The sequence below is a fragment of the Fomitiporia mediterranea genome (genome assembly GCF_000271605.1).
Source record: "Fomitiporia mediterranea MF3/22 unplaced genomic scaffold FOMMEscaffold_7, whole genome shotgun sequence".
Classification (NCBI taxonomy): Eukaryota; Fungi; Basidiomycota; class Agaricomycetes; order Hymenochaetales; family Hymenochaetaceae; genus Fomitiporia; species Fomitiporia mediterranea.
In genome coordinates, this window is record NW_006760392.1 from 1578467 (window position 1) to 1593689 (window position 15223).

At 48.1% G+C, this 15223-nt stretch overlaps 4 protein-coding genes across 4 annotated transcripts; 3 read left to right on the forward strand and 1 right to left on the reverse strand.

Annotated features, from left to right (window-relative positions):
* Positions 1–182: 182 nt before the first annotated feature.
* On the reverse strand, positions 183–2706 carry FOMMEDRAFT_20860 (V-type ATPase). Its single transcript, XM_007267428.1, has 11 exons — positions 2513–2706; positions 2331–2450; positions 2225–2268; positions 2058–2159; positions 1869–2009; positions 1658–1809; positions 1473–1605; positions 1385–1405; positions 980–1335; positions 404–923; positions 183–342 (listed from the first exon to the last, which is right to left on the reverse strand). Exons 1-11 carry the CDS (start codon positions 2685–2687, stop codon positions 253–255), a joined length of 1854 nt encoding a protein of 617 aa, XP_007267490.1. The 5' UTR covers positions 2688–2706; the 3' UTR covers positions 183–252.
* A 162-nt stretch (positions 2707–2868) lies between these two features.
* FOMMEDRAFT_124284 (26S proteasome subunit P45) lies at positions 2869–6819 on the forward strand. The gene is made up of 17 exons (XM_007267429.1): positions 2869–2930; positions 2984–2997; positions 3051–3092; positions 3148–3185; positions 3237–3318; positions 3376–3673; positions 3732–3900; positions 3961–4337; positions 4400–4513; positions 4567–4657; positions 4709–4812; positions 5186–5587; positions 5643–5712; positions 5766–5983; positions 6055–6513; positions 6575–6618; positions 6678–6819. The coding sequence occupies exons 1-17, from the start codon at positions 2917–2919 to the stop codon at positions 6737–6739; spliced, it is 2598 nt and encodes an 865-aa protein (XP_007267491.1). The 5' UTR covers positions 2869–2916; the 3' UTR covers positions 6740–6819.
* A 40-nt stretch (positions 6820–6859) lies between these two features.
* On the forward strand, positions 6860–8948 carry FOMMEDRAFT_20864 (FAS1 domain-containing protein). The gene is made up of 6 exons (XM_007267430.1): positions 6860–7192; positions 7255–7326; positions 7386–7777; positions 7838–7926; positions 7986–8226; positions 8291–8948. Exons 1-6 carry the CDS (start codon positions 6963–6965, stop codon positions 8803–8805), a joined length of 1539 nt encoding a protein of 512 aa, XP_007267492.1. The 5' UTR covers positions 6860–6962; the 3' UTR covers positions 8806–8948.
* Positions 8949–9463: 515 nt separating this feature from the next.
* FOMMEDRAFT_20865 (acid phosphatase/Vanadium-dependent haloperoxidase) lies at positions 9464–15078 on the forward strand. Its single transcript, XM_007267431.1, has 14 exons — positions 9464–11899; positions 11955–12190; positions 12253–12414; positions 12467–12657; positions 12722–13524; positions 13591–13656; positions 13772–13829; positions 13881–13933; positions 13991–14068; positions 14126–14262; positions 14315–14406; positions 14464–14553; positions 14620–14659; positions 14720–15078. The coding sequence occupies exons 1-5, from the start codon at positions 11740–11742 to the stop codon at positions 13152–13154; spliced, it is 1182 nt and encodes a 393-aa protein (XP_007267493.1). The 5' UTR covers positions 9464–11739; the 3' UTR covers positions 13155–13524; positions 13591–13656; positions 13772–13829; positions 13881–13933; positions 13991–14068; positions 14126–14262; positions 14315–14406; positions 14464–14553; positions 14620–14659; positions 14720–15078.
* Positions 15079–15223: the final 145 nt, after the last annotated feature.

Sequence of the window (15223 nt, forward strand, 5' to 3'; positions counted from 1 at the left end):
ACCGAAACTGGCGACACAAACGGTATGAAGCGCGCCGCGTGCTAGAGCGTCTCTTATTTGTCCATCCCCTCATCAGCCCCGTGATCTGCTCCCGCAGACGCATAAATACACACAACAACAACACCCCCTTATTTCGTTGTTTGTCTACGTGTCGTTTGTGGCTCCAGCACTCAGATGAAAGGCACATAAATTATTAACAAAAGCCATTTATATACACTAGTGGTCCCGGCTTGTTACTGTCTCTACGCAGTACTACTCTCCTAGCTGACGGAACTTCTCCTGAATCTCGCTGTACAGTGAGTCAAGTTTTGACTTGATCGGCTCCTTGCCTTGCGATGGACTCTGCAAATTAAAACAGTCATAAGTCGTCATGTGCGAAGAATGTGGCCAGTCCCATGCGTACCTCGAACTTCATCTGAGAAAGCTTGAACATCAAGTCACTCGTGGTGTCTTTGATTTTCGCAAATGTCACATCGCCCTGTGAAACAGCTTTGATCGCAGAATCGTGGTACGCAACAAAATTGCGAAGCATTCCGCTCGTCTTGTAGAAAGGACAATAACGGTCATACTCGCTCATCCCGTTCTGCTGCAAAAAGTCATCTTTCAACATACGCGCCACCTCTAGGGTGATCTTGTCGTTCTCGCTCAGTGCACTCTTCCCTACTAACTGGACAATTTCGGCAAGATCTTCTTCTTTCTGCAGAATCTCCTTCGTCTTAGACCGAAGCTCGACGAAGCCAGGTTCAGTTGACTCGTAATGTTTCTCAAGGATATTCAGATATTTCGAGTATGATTGATTCCAGTTTACTGAAGGGAAGTGCTTCCGTTGGGCAAGTTTCTTATCTAACCCCCAGAAGACCTGGACGATACCAAGCGTCGAGGATGTAACTGGGTCAGAGAAATCACCACCAGGAGGTGAAACACTGCGCGGATGCATATGAGCGCAAACAACAAATATAAACGTGATATTTTTACTTACGCGCCAACAATTGAAACAGTACCGTTCCTCTGCGGGTTGCCGAGACAAGTCACCTTTCCAGCACGTTCATAGAAACTTGCAAGTTTGGTTCCAAGATATGCTGGGTAACCAGAGTCTGCAGGCATCTCTGCCAAACGACCGGAAATTTCACGAAGCGCTTCAGCCCATCGCGATGTTGAATCCGCCATCATCGACACGTTGCTGCCCTGATCACGGAAATACTCTGCTAACGTAATACCAGTATAAATGGAAGCTTCACGCGCAGCGACGGGCATGTTTGACGTATTCGCCACGAGAGTGGTCCGTTTCATGATGGGTTCTTGGCGGTCACCAACCTCTAGAGTAAGTTCCGGGAACTTCAACCACTTCAGTAACTTTGTTTACATAGAACTGGCAGATGCTTACCTCCATAAGCACTTCAGCCATCTGAAAATAACGCGAGATGTTAAGAAATCATAATCAAAAGAATAGAAAACAATGCAAAAATGCTTACTTCGTTGCCTCGTTCACCGCACCCAACGTAGATGATAATGTCGCTATTGGAGAATTTCGACAAAGCTTGAGAGATAACTGTCTTTCCACAACCGAAGGCACCAGGAATCGCGGTAGTCCCGCCTTGGACACATCTAATAAATAAAAACAGATGAGCGCGATCACATATCTATACATACCACTTACGGGAAAAGTGCATCCAATATTCTCTGGCCGGTCAACAAAGGATAGTCCGCCGTGAGTTTCTGCGCCACAGGTCGCGGAGCACGAACAGGCCATAGTTGCATCATTGTATGCTCCGTTTTCTTGCCTTCAAACTCTGTCTCAAGTACCACGTCCTGTTTAGAGTTAAGAGCTTAATTAGACAACGCCGAGCCTGAATAAACTAAGTCCATACATCGACTGCATAGCTGCCTTTCTCGGCGATACGGGTGATAGAGCCAAGAGCCCGTGGCGAAAGCATAACCTTGTGGGCATTAACCAAAGAGTTCTCATAAACTGTTCCGAAGATGTCTCCGCCCGAGACGTGGTCCCCAACCTGAATGCGAGTGAGCATACGCGAAAGCAAGAGCTAGCAATTATTAACCTTGAGGTTGGTTGGAGTAAAGTCCCATTGAATGGAACGATCAAGTGCATCCGTGTTGATGCCGCGAGGTATATAAATCGAGTTAGATAGTTGTTGAATAGACTAAAGTATAAAAATCGGTATGTCAGAAGGAATTATCATCTGTCGTGAAAGTGATAAATGCATACACGAAGTGGACGTTGAATGCCATCGACAATGTTCCCCATGAGCCCTTGAGTGTGGCGAGACGCGTTAGAGAGAACATGGACACGGTAGAAGAGGGAAAATGTATACCAGGTCCGAGTTCAACACTCAGGGGTTTTCCTGTGCGGAGTACGGGGTCGCCGACAGTGACGCCTGAAGTCTCTTCATAGACTTGGATAGTAGCCTTATCTGCATCGATACGGATCACCTCTATAACAGTATTATGGCATGAGAGACGCGGTAAAGTTTCAAGCTACATATTCGCGACCGACCTCCGACAAGCTCGTCGTGGCCGACACGAACGAGCTCATACATAGCGGAACCAGTCATGTTCTCGGCAATGACGACGGGTCCAGAGACGCCAAAGACCTGGCCAAACCTAGACTCGCGGTCCTCGTCACGGATCTTCGGAAGGTCGCGCTTTGCATTCTGGAGTGCGCCGGCCATGATTTAGATGAGAGAGAGGACAGGAGATAGCAGGGCAGGAGATATATTCTGGCCTCTGGATCGTGGAGCACCGAATAGGCAGTCGAGCATAGCTTAGCGCACGCGTATTATTACGTAACCAGAGATGCGCGTCTCGTCCACGCAAGCTTGCTCTCTCAATGACGCGGCCCAGCCTCTCTGTAACTTCACCGCATACCACCACTACCACAAGCAAATTTTAATCTGAATAATGCCTCCTAAAGCGTGAGTATTCAACCTTATCTGCTGTACTATGCTTACCGACGCCTTTCCTCTAGAGACTGGGAAAAGTGTTCGTGAACATTCATTCGTAGTTCCGTACTCGTAATTCACATTCATTCTTAGACGAGAGAAAGGCTGATGCAAACGAGGATGAGAAGATCAATGGTATGTTTATTGATCTTGTTGTCAGGTATTGCTTCAGATCCGACGTTATCTCTAGCTCTCGATGAAAGCGACATTCAAATATTGAAGACCTACGTTCGTGGCGGTTTCCACATTTCAACGTAGATGTGCTGACACATCTTGCAGGGCCAAGGTCCATATGCCGCACAGCTAAAGAAAGTAGAGATTGACATCAAAGAAATCCAGAAGCGCGTAAACGAGAAGCTGGGTCAGTTGTGAATAATGCCAATACTCTTTCCGAGTGTTGCTTACTGGTCTGCTATAGGTGTCAAGGAATCGGACACGGGTCTCGCATCACCGAACCTCTGGGATCTGGCTGCAGATAAGCAGCGTATGGGAGAAATGCATTCCTTGCAAGTTGCACGCTGTACGAAGATCATTCCAGTCAATGAGGAACTTGCAGCTGCCGCCCGAGCCGTAAATGCTGCTGGAGCTGAACAGGGCCAGAAAGGAGCAGACGAGCAGGATAAATACGTCATTAACATCAAACAGATTGCCAAATTCGTCGTCGGGCTCGGCGAGAGAGTTGCACCTACTGATATTGAGGAGGGTATGCGAGTCGGGTGAGTCTCATCCACTGTCAACATACATTGAAGACCGTCGGATTAATGCTATTGTCAGGGTTGACCGCAATAAATATCAAATACAGATTCCTCTTCCGCCTAAGATAGATGCATCAGTGACAATGATGCAAGTAGAAGAGAAGCCCGATGTTACCTATTCCGATGTTGGTGGTTGCAAAGAACAAATTGAAAAGCTCCGTGAAGTTGTAGAAACCCCGCTTTTGAATGTGAGTGTTTATGATTGATGATTAAAATGTTTCTGGGGGTGACAATCGTCTGTACCGTAGCCTGAACGCTTTGTAAACCTCGGAATTGATCCTCCGAAGGGTGTACTATTGTTTGGTCCACCTGGTACTGGGAAGACACTTTGTGCTCGTGCCGTTGCGAATAGGACGGATGCCACTTTCATTCGTGTAATTGGGTCCGAGCTTGTGCAGAAGTATGTGGGTGAGGGTGCTCGCATGGTCCGAGAGCTTTTCGAGATGGCACGGGGCAAGAAAGCGTGCATTATCTTCTTTGACGAAGTTGATGCCATTGGAGGTGCCCGGTTTGATGATGGTGCAGGTGGTGACAATGAGGTTCAACGAACGATGCTTGAGCTCATCAACCAACTGGACGGATTCGATCCCCGAGGAAACATTAAAGTGCTAATGGCCACCAATAGGTATGTTCGCTCATGTTTGCTAGTAGCACATGCCTGGTGTCCTGATTCAAGTATGATGACAGGCCCGATACACTTGATCCGGCTCTGCTACGGCCAGGTCGTTTGGACCGGAGAGTCGAATTTTCCCTTCCAGACAATGAAGGGCGTGCTCATATTCTGCGAATTCACGCACGAAGGTCAGTAAGGCCGTATGTTAGGCTTGGATGCTGCCTGACGTGTGTTCTCACAGCATGAGTGTCGAGCGCGAGATTCGTTTTGACTTAATAGCGCGTTTATGTCCGAATACTACGGGTGCAGAGTTGCGTTCTGTGGCAACTGAGGTAAGCTGTTAAATATGCAAGTGTTTTACAAATTAATACGTTCCTCCGTAGGCTGGAATGTTTGCAATCCGAGCTCGGCGAAAAGTCGCGACTGAGCGAGACTTCTTGGATGCCGTTGAAAAGGTTGTCCGACAAGGCACGAAGTTCTCTAGCACGTAAGTCCTATTGATCATCTTGAAGTGAAATCCGTCGCTCATTTTAAACCCACTCGCAATTAGGCCGCTTTACCAAGTGTATAACTAGATTAGTCTGAGCGTAGAATATATTTTTCTTTATTCTGTTCATTTTATAAATGCCATTTGTTTTTTAACGGACGGATCTTTATATCATGTGTGGTCGCACGTGACGTCAGTGCTGTAATAAATATGAGATGAGGTCAAGCTGCTGTAGCCTACTACTGAGTCATTGTACAAGACGCCACCTCTAAACTCGCGTCCTGGCGGTAAGATTACCGCTGGGAATGGCTTGCCCAGTGAACAAACTTCGACCGCGTCCAGTGCGTCTGGTGCTTTTCAAAGGACAGACAAGGTCATACACTTCGCGACCTGTGCGATTCTTGAGACCGCCCACTCCAGAAGTAGCAGCGCTCTTGGCCAACAGCTTAGCTCAGTCTCCACGCCCGTTAACGCTATCCAAATTACTGTCTTATGGAAGACCGCTTTCGGAGAGCTCGCTTCTCGCTTCTGCTTCGTACGTGCAATCTGAAATCCCGCGCCGGCTGGCACGGCGAATACGCGCTTTGGAGGGCCTCCCGTTTATTGTAGGGACTAACCCATATGTGGCCCGAACACTGGAGAATCATAGGAGAAGCTTTGAGTGGCTTGCGACATACCCTGATGTCAAGTCTCTGGAAGAGAACGCTGAGTTCTCTACACAACTAGAACATCTAGTCCACAGACATGCAAATGATATACCAACAATAGCACGAGGGTATGTTATATTCAGTTTTTCTTTCTATTCCAAAAATAAAGACATCCCTATCCAGGTTCCACGAATGTGCTCGTTATATGTCCCAAGATGCCATCAGCGAATTTCTGGATCATGCTATTCGTAATGTACACGAATACGTGCAGTTATTTCGTTCCGCGGTTTGACCAGACTTTTCTAGCGCATAGCTGTTCGTCTCATCGCAGAGCAACACATTGCCCTGTCATGGGCATTCTCAGAAAATCCAGACGCCGTCTATCATAATGGTGTTGTTAACATGGCATGCTCTCCCTCAGATATGGTTAAAGCATGCAGCTTGATCGTTAGTGAAATGTGCGAAGCAACGTTTGGCGTATCTCCTAGCATTGTCGTCGATGGCCATGACAAGGCGACTTTTGCGTATGTGCCAAGTTTTCAATCCACATAACATATGCACATCGTTCTTACGAGCTCAAGGTCTGATGACTCAGTTATGTACCAGTCCACCTCCAGTATATCTTAACGGAGCTTTTGAAGAATTCTTTCCGAGCAACGGTTGAAAAGCACTGGAACACACATAAGTCATCCTCACCCAAAAAGCTGCCGCCCGTCGTTATCACCGTATCCCCATTTTCCCGTTTATCCGGCCGTGGACGTGTTTCTTACATGTCCCTGAGGATTCGAGATGAAGGCGGTGGCATTCCTCCTTCGAATATGCCGCGTATATTTTCATACGCGTACTCGACGGCCGGTAGAGACTTGCTTGAAGGCGACGAGACGGACGGCGGACCGTATGCTGCTCAACATGTCGGAGGGAGCGCCGCTCTGAGTGGGAGCGGAACAGATGGCCCTAGCTTGTTCGGCGAGATAACAAGTAAAGGAGTACAGACGGCTGTCGGCACTCTTGCGGGTCTTGGATATGGCTTACCTATGAGTAGGCTTTACGCCAGGTTTGTTCTCCTTAATTGCCGCTGAGACGTATCCCCATCAACTCACGATTGCAATATTTAGATACTTTGGAGGATCACTTGATTTATTCTCTTTGGACGGCTGGGGTGAGTATTACCCTACTGCCATGCGAGTAGCTACGACTGTACTAACAACATATGCTTAGGGACTGACGCAATCCTGAAACTGCGCTGTCTCAACGAGGCTGGTGAAGAAGTGGAAGTATAGTAGTATAAAATTCTTATGTAGTTATATTGCCTCCTTTCGGGCATCTCCGAACTCCATTCTTTAATACACCCATCATAATGACGCTATCCTGTCTTACTTATTCACTCGGCAGCCGGACACCGGGACAGTTGTGCGCGGCTGATGCTGCGCTTTCAGCTGCGCATGCATATAAGTGGTGGGACTTGATATTGAAATGAACATCTCGTAGAACTTGTCAACCATTATGGTCCGACTCCTTGCGGCGACAGTCGCCTCCATTGTCGCCGTCTCTGCTCTGAATATCCGTCCTGGTCTCCATGTACAGCATCCTGGTGATTCCTACTTCACGGACTTCTTGCCTCAGCCGGGAAACAACCATGACAACGATTTGAACATTGAACCCCCACATCCGCCACCGCATCCTCACCCCACGGCGGACAGATCCATTTTTACTACACTGAACGAGAATCCTGAGTAAGTAAACCTTTCAACCAACAGCTGGAGTTGATGGACGATTAATGCGTTTTATGCTTTAGATTCTCACGTCTTGTTAAGGTTGTGAATATCAGCGATGAAATCGTGTCTTTGCTTAATGACACATCAACCAAGTGAGCACGAGCGTCGAGAATGCAATTGTTCCTGGTGCCTCATGCTAACGTTCCTTTAGCGTGACCTTTTTTGCCCTACCGAATCATGCTTTCCCGAAGCGCCCACACGGTCCACCTCACAAGCCTGACGCCGAGACTTTTGGGCTTGATCTTTCACTCGTTGACCTCGTTCATTACTTAGACACATTTGAAGAGGGACCGAGTCAGGTCAAGGCAGAACCTTCGGAAAAGCTCAAAAAAATCGTGACTGCTATTCTCTCGTACCACATCATCCCAGATGGCCTTGAGTTAGCATCCTTGACTAAGAACACCACGTATCCGACAAAACTCTCTCATGTATTCGGTGCGCTGAACGACGAGCCTCTCCGTCTACGTGTTGGTGCTGGTTTTCCGTTCGTGCGAGTGAATTTCTACTCAGGAATCATACGGCCTGATATAGCTGCAACGAATGGTGAGATCACATATGCTCGTCATCTGCAGAGAGTGATTCTCATATTGGGTGCTCCTTAAGGTTTCATTCATGTTGTTAATCATCCGTTACTTCCACCACCGTCTATTTTCCAAGCATTGTTTATCGCGCAGCGAGAGTTCTCCTCTTTCGTAAGTTATGGGTCTTTGTTCGTTGATCAGTCTACTAAGCACTTCCTAATATCCCCCAGACTTCCGCCATTCAGCGCACAGGACTCACAAATGCGCTTGATTACACGTTTGTGCCGGACGATGACAATGAACTGAGATCAATCGAAGGATCACCTGTCGTCACCACATTCGCGCCGTCGAATAAGGCGTTCGGCAGTCTGCCAAGGAAACTTCAGTTCTTCCTTTTCTCTCGTTTCGGCCAACGACTTTTGTCGAAGCTGCTCCAATATCATATCATCCCCGAAGTTGCGTTATATACAGGTATTGTATATCGATCCGACCCTTTGCCTACTTATTCTAACAATGCATCTTGCCATTCGAACAGATTGGGTCCATGTGAATCTTGACTCGATAGCAGATGTAACCTCCGAACAGCATTACGAGCACCCTCCTCACTTGCCTCACTTGCCTCATCCGAAACCTGAAGTAGTCGCCAACTATACTTTACCTACAGCTCTTGAAAACCACTCTGTGAACGTTCTCGTCGTCGAAATTCCAATCAAGCTACCGATACCGGGGCACGGACGGAAGGAAATAAGCCGCATCAAGAAAGTCGTCGTAAATGGCCAGGTTGTCAAAGGTTATGACGGACCCGCGCTGAACGGCGCTATTCATGTTGTGGATAGGCTCGTTAGTCCTCGTCATAGGAGGGGAAGACCACATCAGACACTCGAAGCGATGCTTCTTAATGAGGACTATGCTGACGAGTATGATGATGACTGGGAGGATTGGGAGGAGTGGCTGCCGGCGTGGGCAGAGTGTGATGATGATGAGTGGAAGGGTATGGAGGAGGAGTGGAAAGATTGGGAGGAGTGGCGTGTCAGCGTACACCCTTCCTGAACTAAACGTTGATTGTGCGCATCACCACTCAGTTTTATTTTCGTATCAGGTAAGAAGATAGGTAGGTACATTCCCGGGAACAACTCTAAATGTACAGTATATAGTAATATAAACTCCTGGTGTTTGAATGATGAAAATAATATTTAGCCTATGCTAGTGCACGTGGCTGTCATGCTTTACTTCCGTGGCTGTGCCAGAGCTTTTATGTATTGGTGTGACAAGACGCGTTTTGTATTTCTGTGTATAAGAGACCAGCCTTGACTTTCCGCACCCGAACCCTGAGTCTCACGGCTCTTTTTGGGACGACCCTGACTGGCCACTTACATAATACTTGTATGCTACTTCACAGACCAAGAAGTTAGGAGGGGGTTTGGGGGGGCTCTGCCCACCCAATTAGGTTTAGGTTCAGTTTAGGTTGTTAGATTTAGGTGTTGAGTTGAGTGTTAGTTAGGCTTGGGGGAGGGGAATATATATTTTCTTAGGGAAATAACATTATTTTGACTTAGTGAAATTCAAGTCGATTTGTGAGTGGCCAGTTGGAGCTAACCTAAAAAGAGCCGTGGGACTCAGGGTTCGGATGCGGAAACGACGCGACTATAAGAGACTCGTCTCTTCCTCTGGCAGTCCCTCGTCTCGCACCCTAGTCGCAGCACGATTAGCCGCGTTGATTCGACGAGCCCTCTCAATGGCCTTCAACGCTCCAGGCCGCCCATCTCATCTTCTCGCCAGTCACACCCATCTCTGCCCGTCGACATGAGTCTCCGTCAAACCCAGCGGAGTTCAAGCCTAACCCTAAGTTTCTTTACAGGCCCTCTGCGTTTTCGTCTTTGCTCGAGGCATGTGCCGCTAGTTGCTCCCTCTCGTCCTCATTCCGGACTACCGTATTTTGCCTTGCTCCGCCGACGTACTCATGATGATCTTCGGCACGACCACGCATTTCCGGAAGTGCCCACGAAGTGATTCTGCATCGGATTGTATTGGGTTTTTGAGAGAGACATACAGAATTTTGTCCGAGATGCTAGTGCTCTGATCTCCGTCAAATCCCGTCTAGCCACACTGAACTGCAAAATCGGCGGGATTTCGGCGGATGAAAAGAGAAGCGTTTCCGGGAAGACACGAATTCTTCTTTGCTCACCAATAAAACTGGTCGATCGCTTTCGTGGATATCAGAAAGGCGTGTTGGAACACTGTCAAGGGAGTGAACCACATTACGGGCGGACTTGTACGCAAAATGTCTGGATGGGATGTTCTGTGCAACAGTGCTACATTGCCAAGACGCGAGCCACATACCGAAAGCCAGAGCGGCTTATGCTTCAGCATCCTCTCCGCTGAGCCATGCCTTATGCGTCGACTTTCTATGAGGGTTGAATACATTGCGTGAGCTCAAACCCCGGCGAGTTTTATGTCTACTAAAGATCGCCGAGAGTTCTCTTGCCTCACTGAGTGCTCCTCTTGACCATGGGAGCAACTTTGGGGTAGGAGGGAAGCTCTGAAGCGCCGGCGTGCGCATCAAAAGTGACACCGACGGCCAGAGGTGGATGGCGAACCCGAGGTGGGACAAACGGAGAGGATCGACTATCAATTGCATGTGTGAACGCAGGGGGAGGTCTGCGAATGACATTGACAAAGAGGGTGCGATGATTGCACTTAAGATATTTTGTGATGCATAGATACTGTCAAGCTATTCGTATGTGTCTAACTTGTGAAGGTATCTAACTCCCGCCCCCAATCTCTGCCCTTCCGTGCCACAGGAAGGCAGAGGTGCGGAAGACCCTGCGCTTGAGTAACTCTCTCTGCGCCTTTCCCTTATTAGCCAATCTACCTTTACAGATCCGGTCCTTGGTACCTACGGCCGTCTAACGAATGCACGAATGCGAGGTTCGTCGTGTTTAATACGCACGTATCTACGAAGACCCGACTATGCTTTTAGTCATCTCGTTCTGTGATGTGTCATTTCAAGCTCTCGGACAAATGGTCCCGCCTGCGCTTCTTCTGTCCGTCTAATGATGCCTGCGGCAGTGCATAAGATCCTTCTGGTCCTACTTCTCTTTGGATGAGTCGCGAAAGGATCTCGTCTCGTTGATTTTGCCATAACTTGGGGTTGAAGATGCAGACTCCTGCGGGAAGATTGCATAGAGGGACACGCTCACGCTCGCCCCAAGTGTGGTATGATCACTGTTGATTGAGGTCTGGCGATGTGTCCTCTTCCCAACAGAGTAGACCATGGGAGCTTGTGATATTTGCTTATGGTGGAGGACGGATAGTCGAGTACAGTGACGTTGGTCGAGGGCAGACACAGAAATGCTCATCCTTTGCGGGACGATGAAAAGGCTGTCGGCGAGTAGCTAGCGTGCGTGGTAAGCGTGAAAGAACGCGTGTAGAAAGGATGGCTGGATACGGGGCGTATAGGCTAGGCAGAAGGTTGGACTGGCTAAAAGATGGGGAGAGGTGGCGGAAAACGCGGAGCTCGGAGGCGGTCTTTGCAGATAGCTGACGAGTGGAGCGGAAGTACGGCGGAGCACAGGGAGAGCGAGCAGGTGCAGGCCCGCTTCAGTGAAGCTGTCTCCGCACTCGGGGGAGAAACGCGTTCATTGATGCACAACCGTTTTTGGAAACTGGGGCATCACGTGCATGCATGAGCTCTTCGAGGGCTTGTGTCATCAATTTTTGGATTACTCCACCACGCTCCTTGCGACGCGTCTAATCTCTTTATGTACATACTGCAAAGTGTGCAAAGTGAAATGCCAAGCCAATGGAGCATGCATAATATGGATATTTGATGCCTGATTCTCCTCCGGCACGAGTGAACCCCTCGATGATGCAACATGACGTTGTCTACTTTGCCCCTTCATATTATGCAGCCGTGCAATCCTCCATGTATCGTCCATACTAACACATCCTTCCAGTTCCCTCAATCCCTTGGCATTCTTCGCCATGCCATCACGTCGTCGCCATGAAGGTGAGAAGGCATCCTCTAGTGAAGCTGACCAACCCCGTTCTCGGTTCTCCTTTGGTCTTTGGCTTCGCCTACATGGCGCGGACCTTATCACAATGGCCCTGATGGGTGCAGTTGGACTTGGCATATACGAAGCTCGTCAGTCATGCCGTGCGGATCTTTGTTTTTGAAAATGCTAATCTTCTTAGCACAGCTCCCGCGCCAAACAGGAGCTTTCCTGTCTATAATCTTGATGGAGGACTAGCATATCCTGAGTTCGCATATCCGTTGCGAAAGGAAGTCGTCCCTATATGGCTTGCTGCCTTCATAGCCTTCATGGCCCCCTTTGTTTTCTTTGTCCTGTTCCAAATTCGCAGGAGAAGTATTGAGGACTTGCTGACGACAACTATGGGTCTACTCAAATCTCTTATCACGGCTGCTGTATTCCAGGTATCCCTTACATGCTATACAATACACCAACCTCCCTGTTTCATGATTCAATATTTGCTCAGGTTTGGCTGAAGTGGCTCATTGGCGGACTGCGTCCACATTTCTACGCTGTATGCCAGCCAAATGTGCCTTCAGGGGCTTCCCAGCGTGGAAACGGTTTTCAAAATATTATGTACGACCGGTCGGTCTGTACCGGCGACAAGGATGTAATAGACGATTCTCTAGGTCAGTATAATTTTTATTCTCTCTTGAGCCCAATCTAAAGGCGCTTCTCCAGAGTCGTTCCCTTCTGGACATTCCACTGCTGGATTCGCCGGTCTCATATATCTGGCGCTCTACTTCAATGCGCAACTCAAGGTCATGTCAGCACATAACCCAGCGTACTGGAAAATGATAATCTTCTTCGCTCCCATCCTTGGTGCAACCCTGATTGCTGGTGCTTTAACTATTGATGAATTCCACAATTGGTAATACAACTGTAATATTTCATAGTCAAGTCCAACATTGTTCTCATGATAATCATCATTATAGGTATGATGTGCTTGCAGGCGCCGTGATCGGAACAGCAACTGCTTTTGTCGCATTTCGCCAGACGTTCGCATCCGTTTGGGATTTCCGCTTCAATCATATCCCCCTTCCGCGGACATCCTCGCTGTTCCTTTGGCATGGTCTGCAAAGTGCTCATGGATCGCCACCTCTCTCAGGATTCGCAGCTAACGGGCCATTCTTCACGTACCGCTGGCAGCCAGCAGGCGCAGTGTTACCTTCGTGGTCACTTCCAGTGGCTCGCGAAGGAGGCTGGGGTTCACTCGAAGAAGAGCATGTTGGTGCGCCATTTGATGCGACTGCGATGAGTTTGGGCGGTGTTGGGGGAGGTGCAGCTGGGGGATATGGACCTGGAACTGGTGGGGGAGCACTTGGAAGGGCAGAAGCGCAGACTGGCGGTCGTCGCTATCGTCCTTGATTTTTTGGGTTTAACGGACTCTTTGACTGGTTATTTTGCATGCATATCTTTCTTTCGAAAACAATTCATGTCCTTTTCTTGACATCGTGCACATTTCCTTGTCTCTAGCTTTTCAATCACACACGCCATAATGTAATGCATCCCTTTCGAAAACGGCCAAATGCTTGTGCATTTGGAATATACTATAACACTCCATACACTCTATACACAATACGATCTTCATGCAGACTGCCGTTTCAGGACGCGTCGCGACGCGAACGTGACAACCGCTTCCCGCCGGTTCGGCGCCTTTCCTTTCTTTCCCTGCTTCTCCAACATTTCAGACCCTCGGTGTACTAAATTCAACTTGAATCACCATGTCTAACCAAACGTATGCATGTTAGAGCTGTAGCATTTGCTTTGGTTCTCATTCTGTTATTCTCTTGATTGGATCTAGTTTCACGCCGACTGATGCTGTCGATATGAACAATGAACGCGACTGGGCACCGAGAATTGGTATGCACTTATCTCGTTCCTCCTTAAATGTAAATGTGCTATATCACCTGTTTTGCTAGGTATGATGGTGAGGAATTTCTCCCACTAGACCCTACACGATCTGCTTGATGAGCTTGCATCATAGGATTGGGACTCAACGCAAATCGTATTCACGAAACGTACTCTCCTCGAGTTCCTCAAGTACGATATTACTGAGGCCCATCTTACTCTATCTCAATTATCATATTAAAGATACACTGGCACGACCGTCGATACCAACTTTTCAAATATCTCAAAGCTTCCTCGTGCGTTACTCACACCTTTGTGTTGCTTGCCAACCTTTATTAATGTCATTTCAAAAGGATATGCGAAGTTCGGCAAATTCTCTTCGGATGCACCCGCGGATACGGAAGCAATCACCCAGCAGCTCGAAAAAACCGGTGAGACGTTTGTTGAAATAAGTCTATCTACTATATGCTCATATACATTCTATGCAGAATTGACGTCAAAGGAAGAAGATTCAGCATATAGGCCCTCCCGTCGAGTTAGAACAAGCCCAGGAGGGCCGAGTTCAGGGTTATTTGAAGAGGAATTCGCTGATGATGCTTTGTCGAAAGCCCCACCCCAATCAAAGGTCAGTGACCATCTATATGAATTTGTCTGATTGATGCAACCCGGAATCGTAGGCTCCCGCGCCGGAACCCGCCGTCGTTGCAAGTGCAGCTACAGAAATCTCGGATGAGCCCACCAAGCCAACTAGCGGAGTGCGCCCTAGCAGGTAAGCAAGTCCTTTATGTCTTACCCCTTAAAAATGTATACTTATTCGGATGGATAGACGAGTACGCGAGAATCCAGGTGGTAAAGACTCGCTCTCCGGTGGGATATGGGGAGAGCCCGAAAACGTGGAATTCAAACCAATGCGCAGGTAAGATTGAGTGGTATTAGATTGTGATTATTTGCAGCAGGGAAATTAAAATGTCTTTTGGTGCAGGGTTCGTCAAGGTCCTGGAGGACAGGACTCCATTGGTAATGTAAGAGTTCTGATTATCTCTAGCTCACGTTTAAGATGGCACGCTGACATACTCTTAAAGATATTTGGCTGAACGTTGGATGTGGGTAACAATGAGATGACTATAAAGAACTGCCGAAAGGAACATATTGCTTACGAGAAGTTGTTATTTATGGCGGAACTGTGCCCATACTTTCCATTGTCGTGCTGCCTTTTGTGTTGTGAGGGAGTCTGAGACATTACGTCTCGGCTATGGCTTGTGCAAAATACCATGTACCATACCTAGTACAAGTATGCGTGCCGATGATGAGACATGCAAAGCTGAAATCTGATTGAGAAAGAGTAACACACGGACTTTGTAGTGCTCTGCCTAATTAGGTTTGGGGGCTGTGGACAGCTATCACGCTCTCAGCAATATTATTATCCCTCTTTCGATTCCGCACTCTGCGAGACACCCACAACGACGAGCTCGAACTCAAGCTCGCATATACGACCCCCCGAGCCACTCCTTATTACCCATCCTTTTGGGTTTTGCTGTATCTGTAACCGTCTGCTTTCGCTCAAGTTCGTTCTCTCGAGTCACGGC

What these genes read in the sequence shown, in the direction of transcription:
- FOMMEDRAFT_20864 (XM_007267430.1), top strand. Translation starts at nt 6,963, where the DNA reads ATGGTCCGACTCCTTGCGGCGACAGTCGCCTCCATTGTCGCCGTCTCT. An exon ending in ACACTGAACGAGAATCCTGA is followed by an intron (nt 7,193 to 7,254) that starts GTAAGTAAACCT and finishes TTTATGCTTTAG; the next exon opens with ATTCTCACGTCTTGTTAAGG. An exon ending in CGAAGTTGCGTTATATACAG is followed by an intron (nt 8,227 to 8,290) that starts GTATTGTATATC and finishes CCATTCGAACAG; the next exon opens with ATTGGGTCCATGTGAATCTT.
- FOMMEDRAFT_124284 (XM_007267429.1), top strand. An exon ending in CTGCGAATTCACGCACGAAG is followed by an intron (nt 4,514 to 4,566) that starts GTCAGTAAGGCC and finishes GTGTTCTCACAG; the next exon opens with CATGAGTGTCGAGCGCGAGA. An exon ending in ATACCAACAATAGCACGAGG is followed by an intron (nt 5,588 to 5,642) that starts GTATGTTATATT and finishes ATCCCTATCCAG; the next exon opens with GTTCCACGAATGTGCTCGTT.
- FOMMEDRAFT_20860 (XM_007267428.1), bottom strand. Translation starts at nt 2,687, where the DNA reads ATGGCCGGCGCACTCCAGAATGCAAAGCGCGACCTTCCGAAGATCCGT. An exon ending in TTACTCCAACCAACCTCAAG is followed by an intron (nt 2,010 to 2,057) that starts GTTAATAATTGC and finishes ACTCGCATTCAG; the next exon opens with GTTGGGGACCACGTCTCGGG. An exon ending in TTTCTCAGATGAAGTTCGAG is followed by an intron (nt 343 to 403) that starts GTACGCATGGGA and finishes TTTAATTTGCAG; the next exon opens with AGTCCATCGCAAGGCAAGGA.
- FOMMEDRAFT_20865 (XM_007267431.1), top strand. Translation starts at nt 11,740, where the DNA reads ATGCCATCACGTCGTCGCCATGAAGGTGAGAAGGCATCCTCTAGTGAA. An exon ending in ACTTGGCATATACGAAGCTC is followed by an intron (nt 11,900 to 11,954) that starts GTCAGTCATGCC and finishes TTCTTAGCACAG; the next exon opens with CTCCCGCGCCAAACAGGAGC. An exon ending in ATGTAATAGACGATTCTCTA is followed by an intron (nt 12,415 to 12,466) that starts GGTCAGTATAAT and finishes GGCGCTTCTCCA; the next exon opens with GAGTCGTTCCCTTCTGGACA.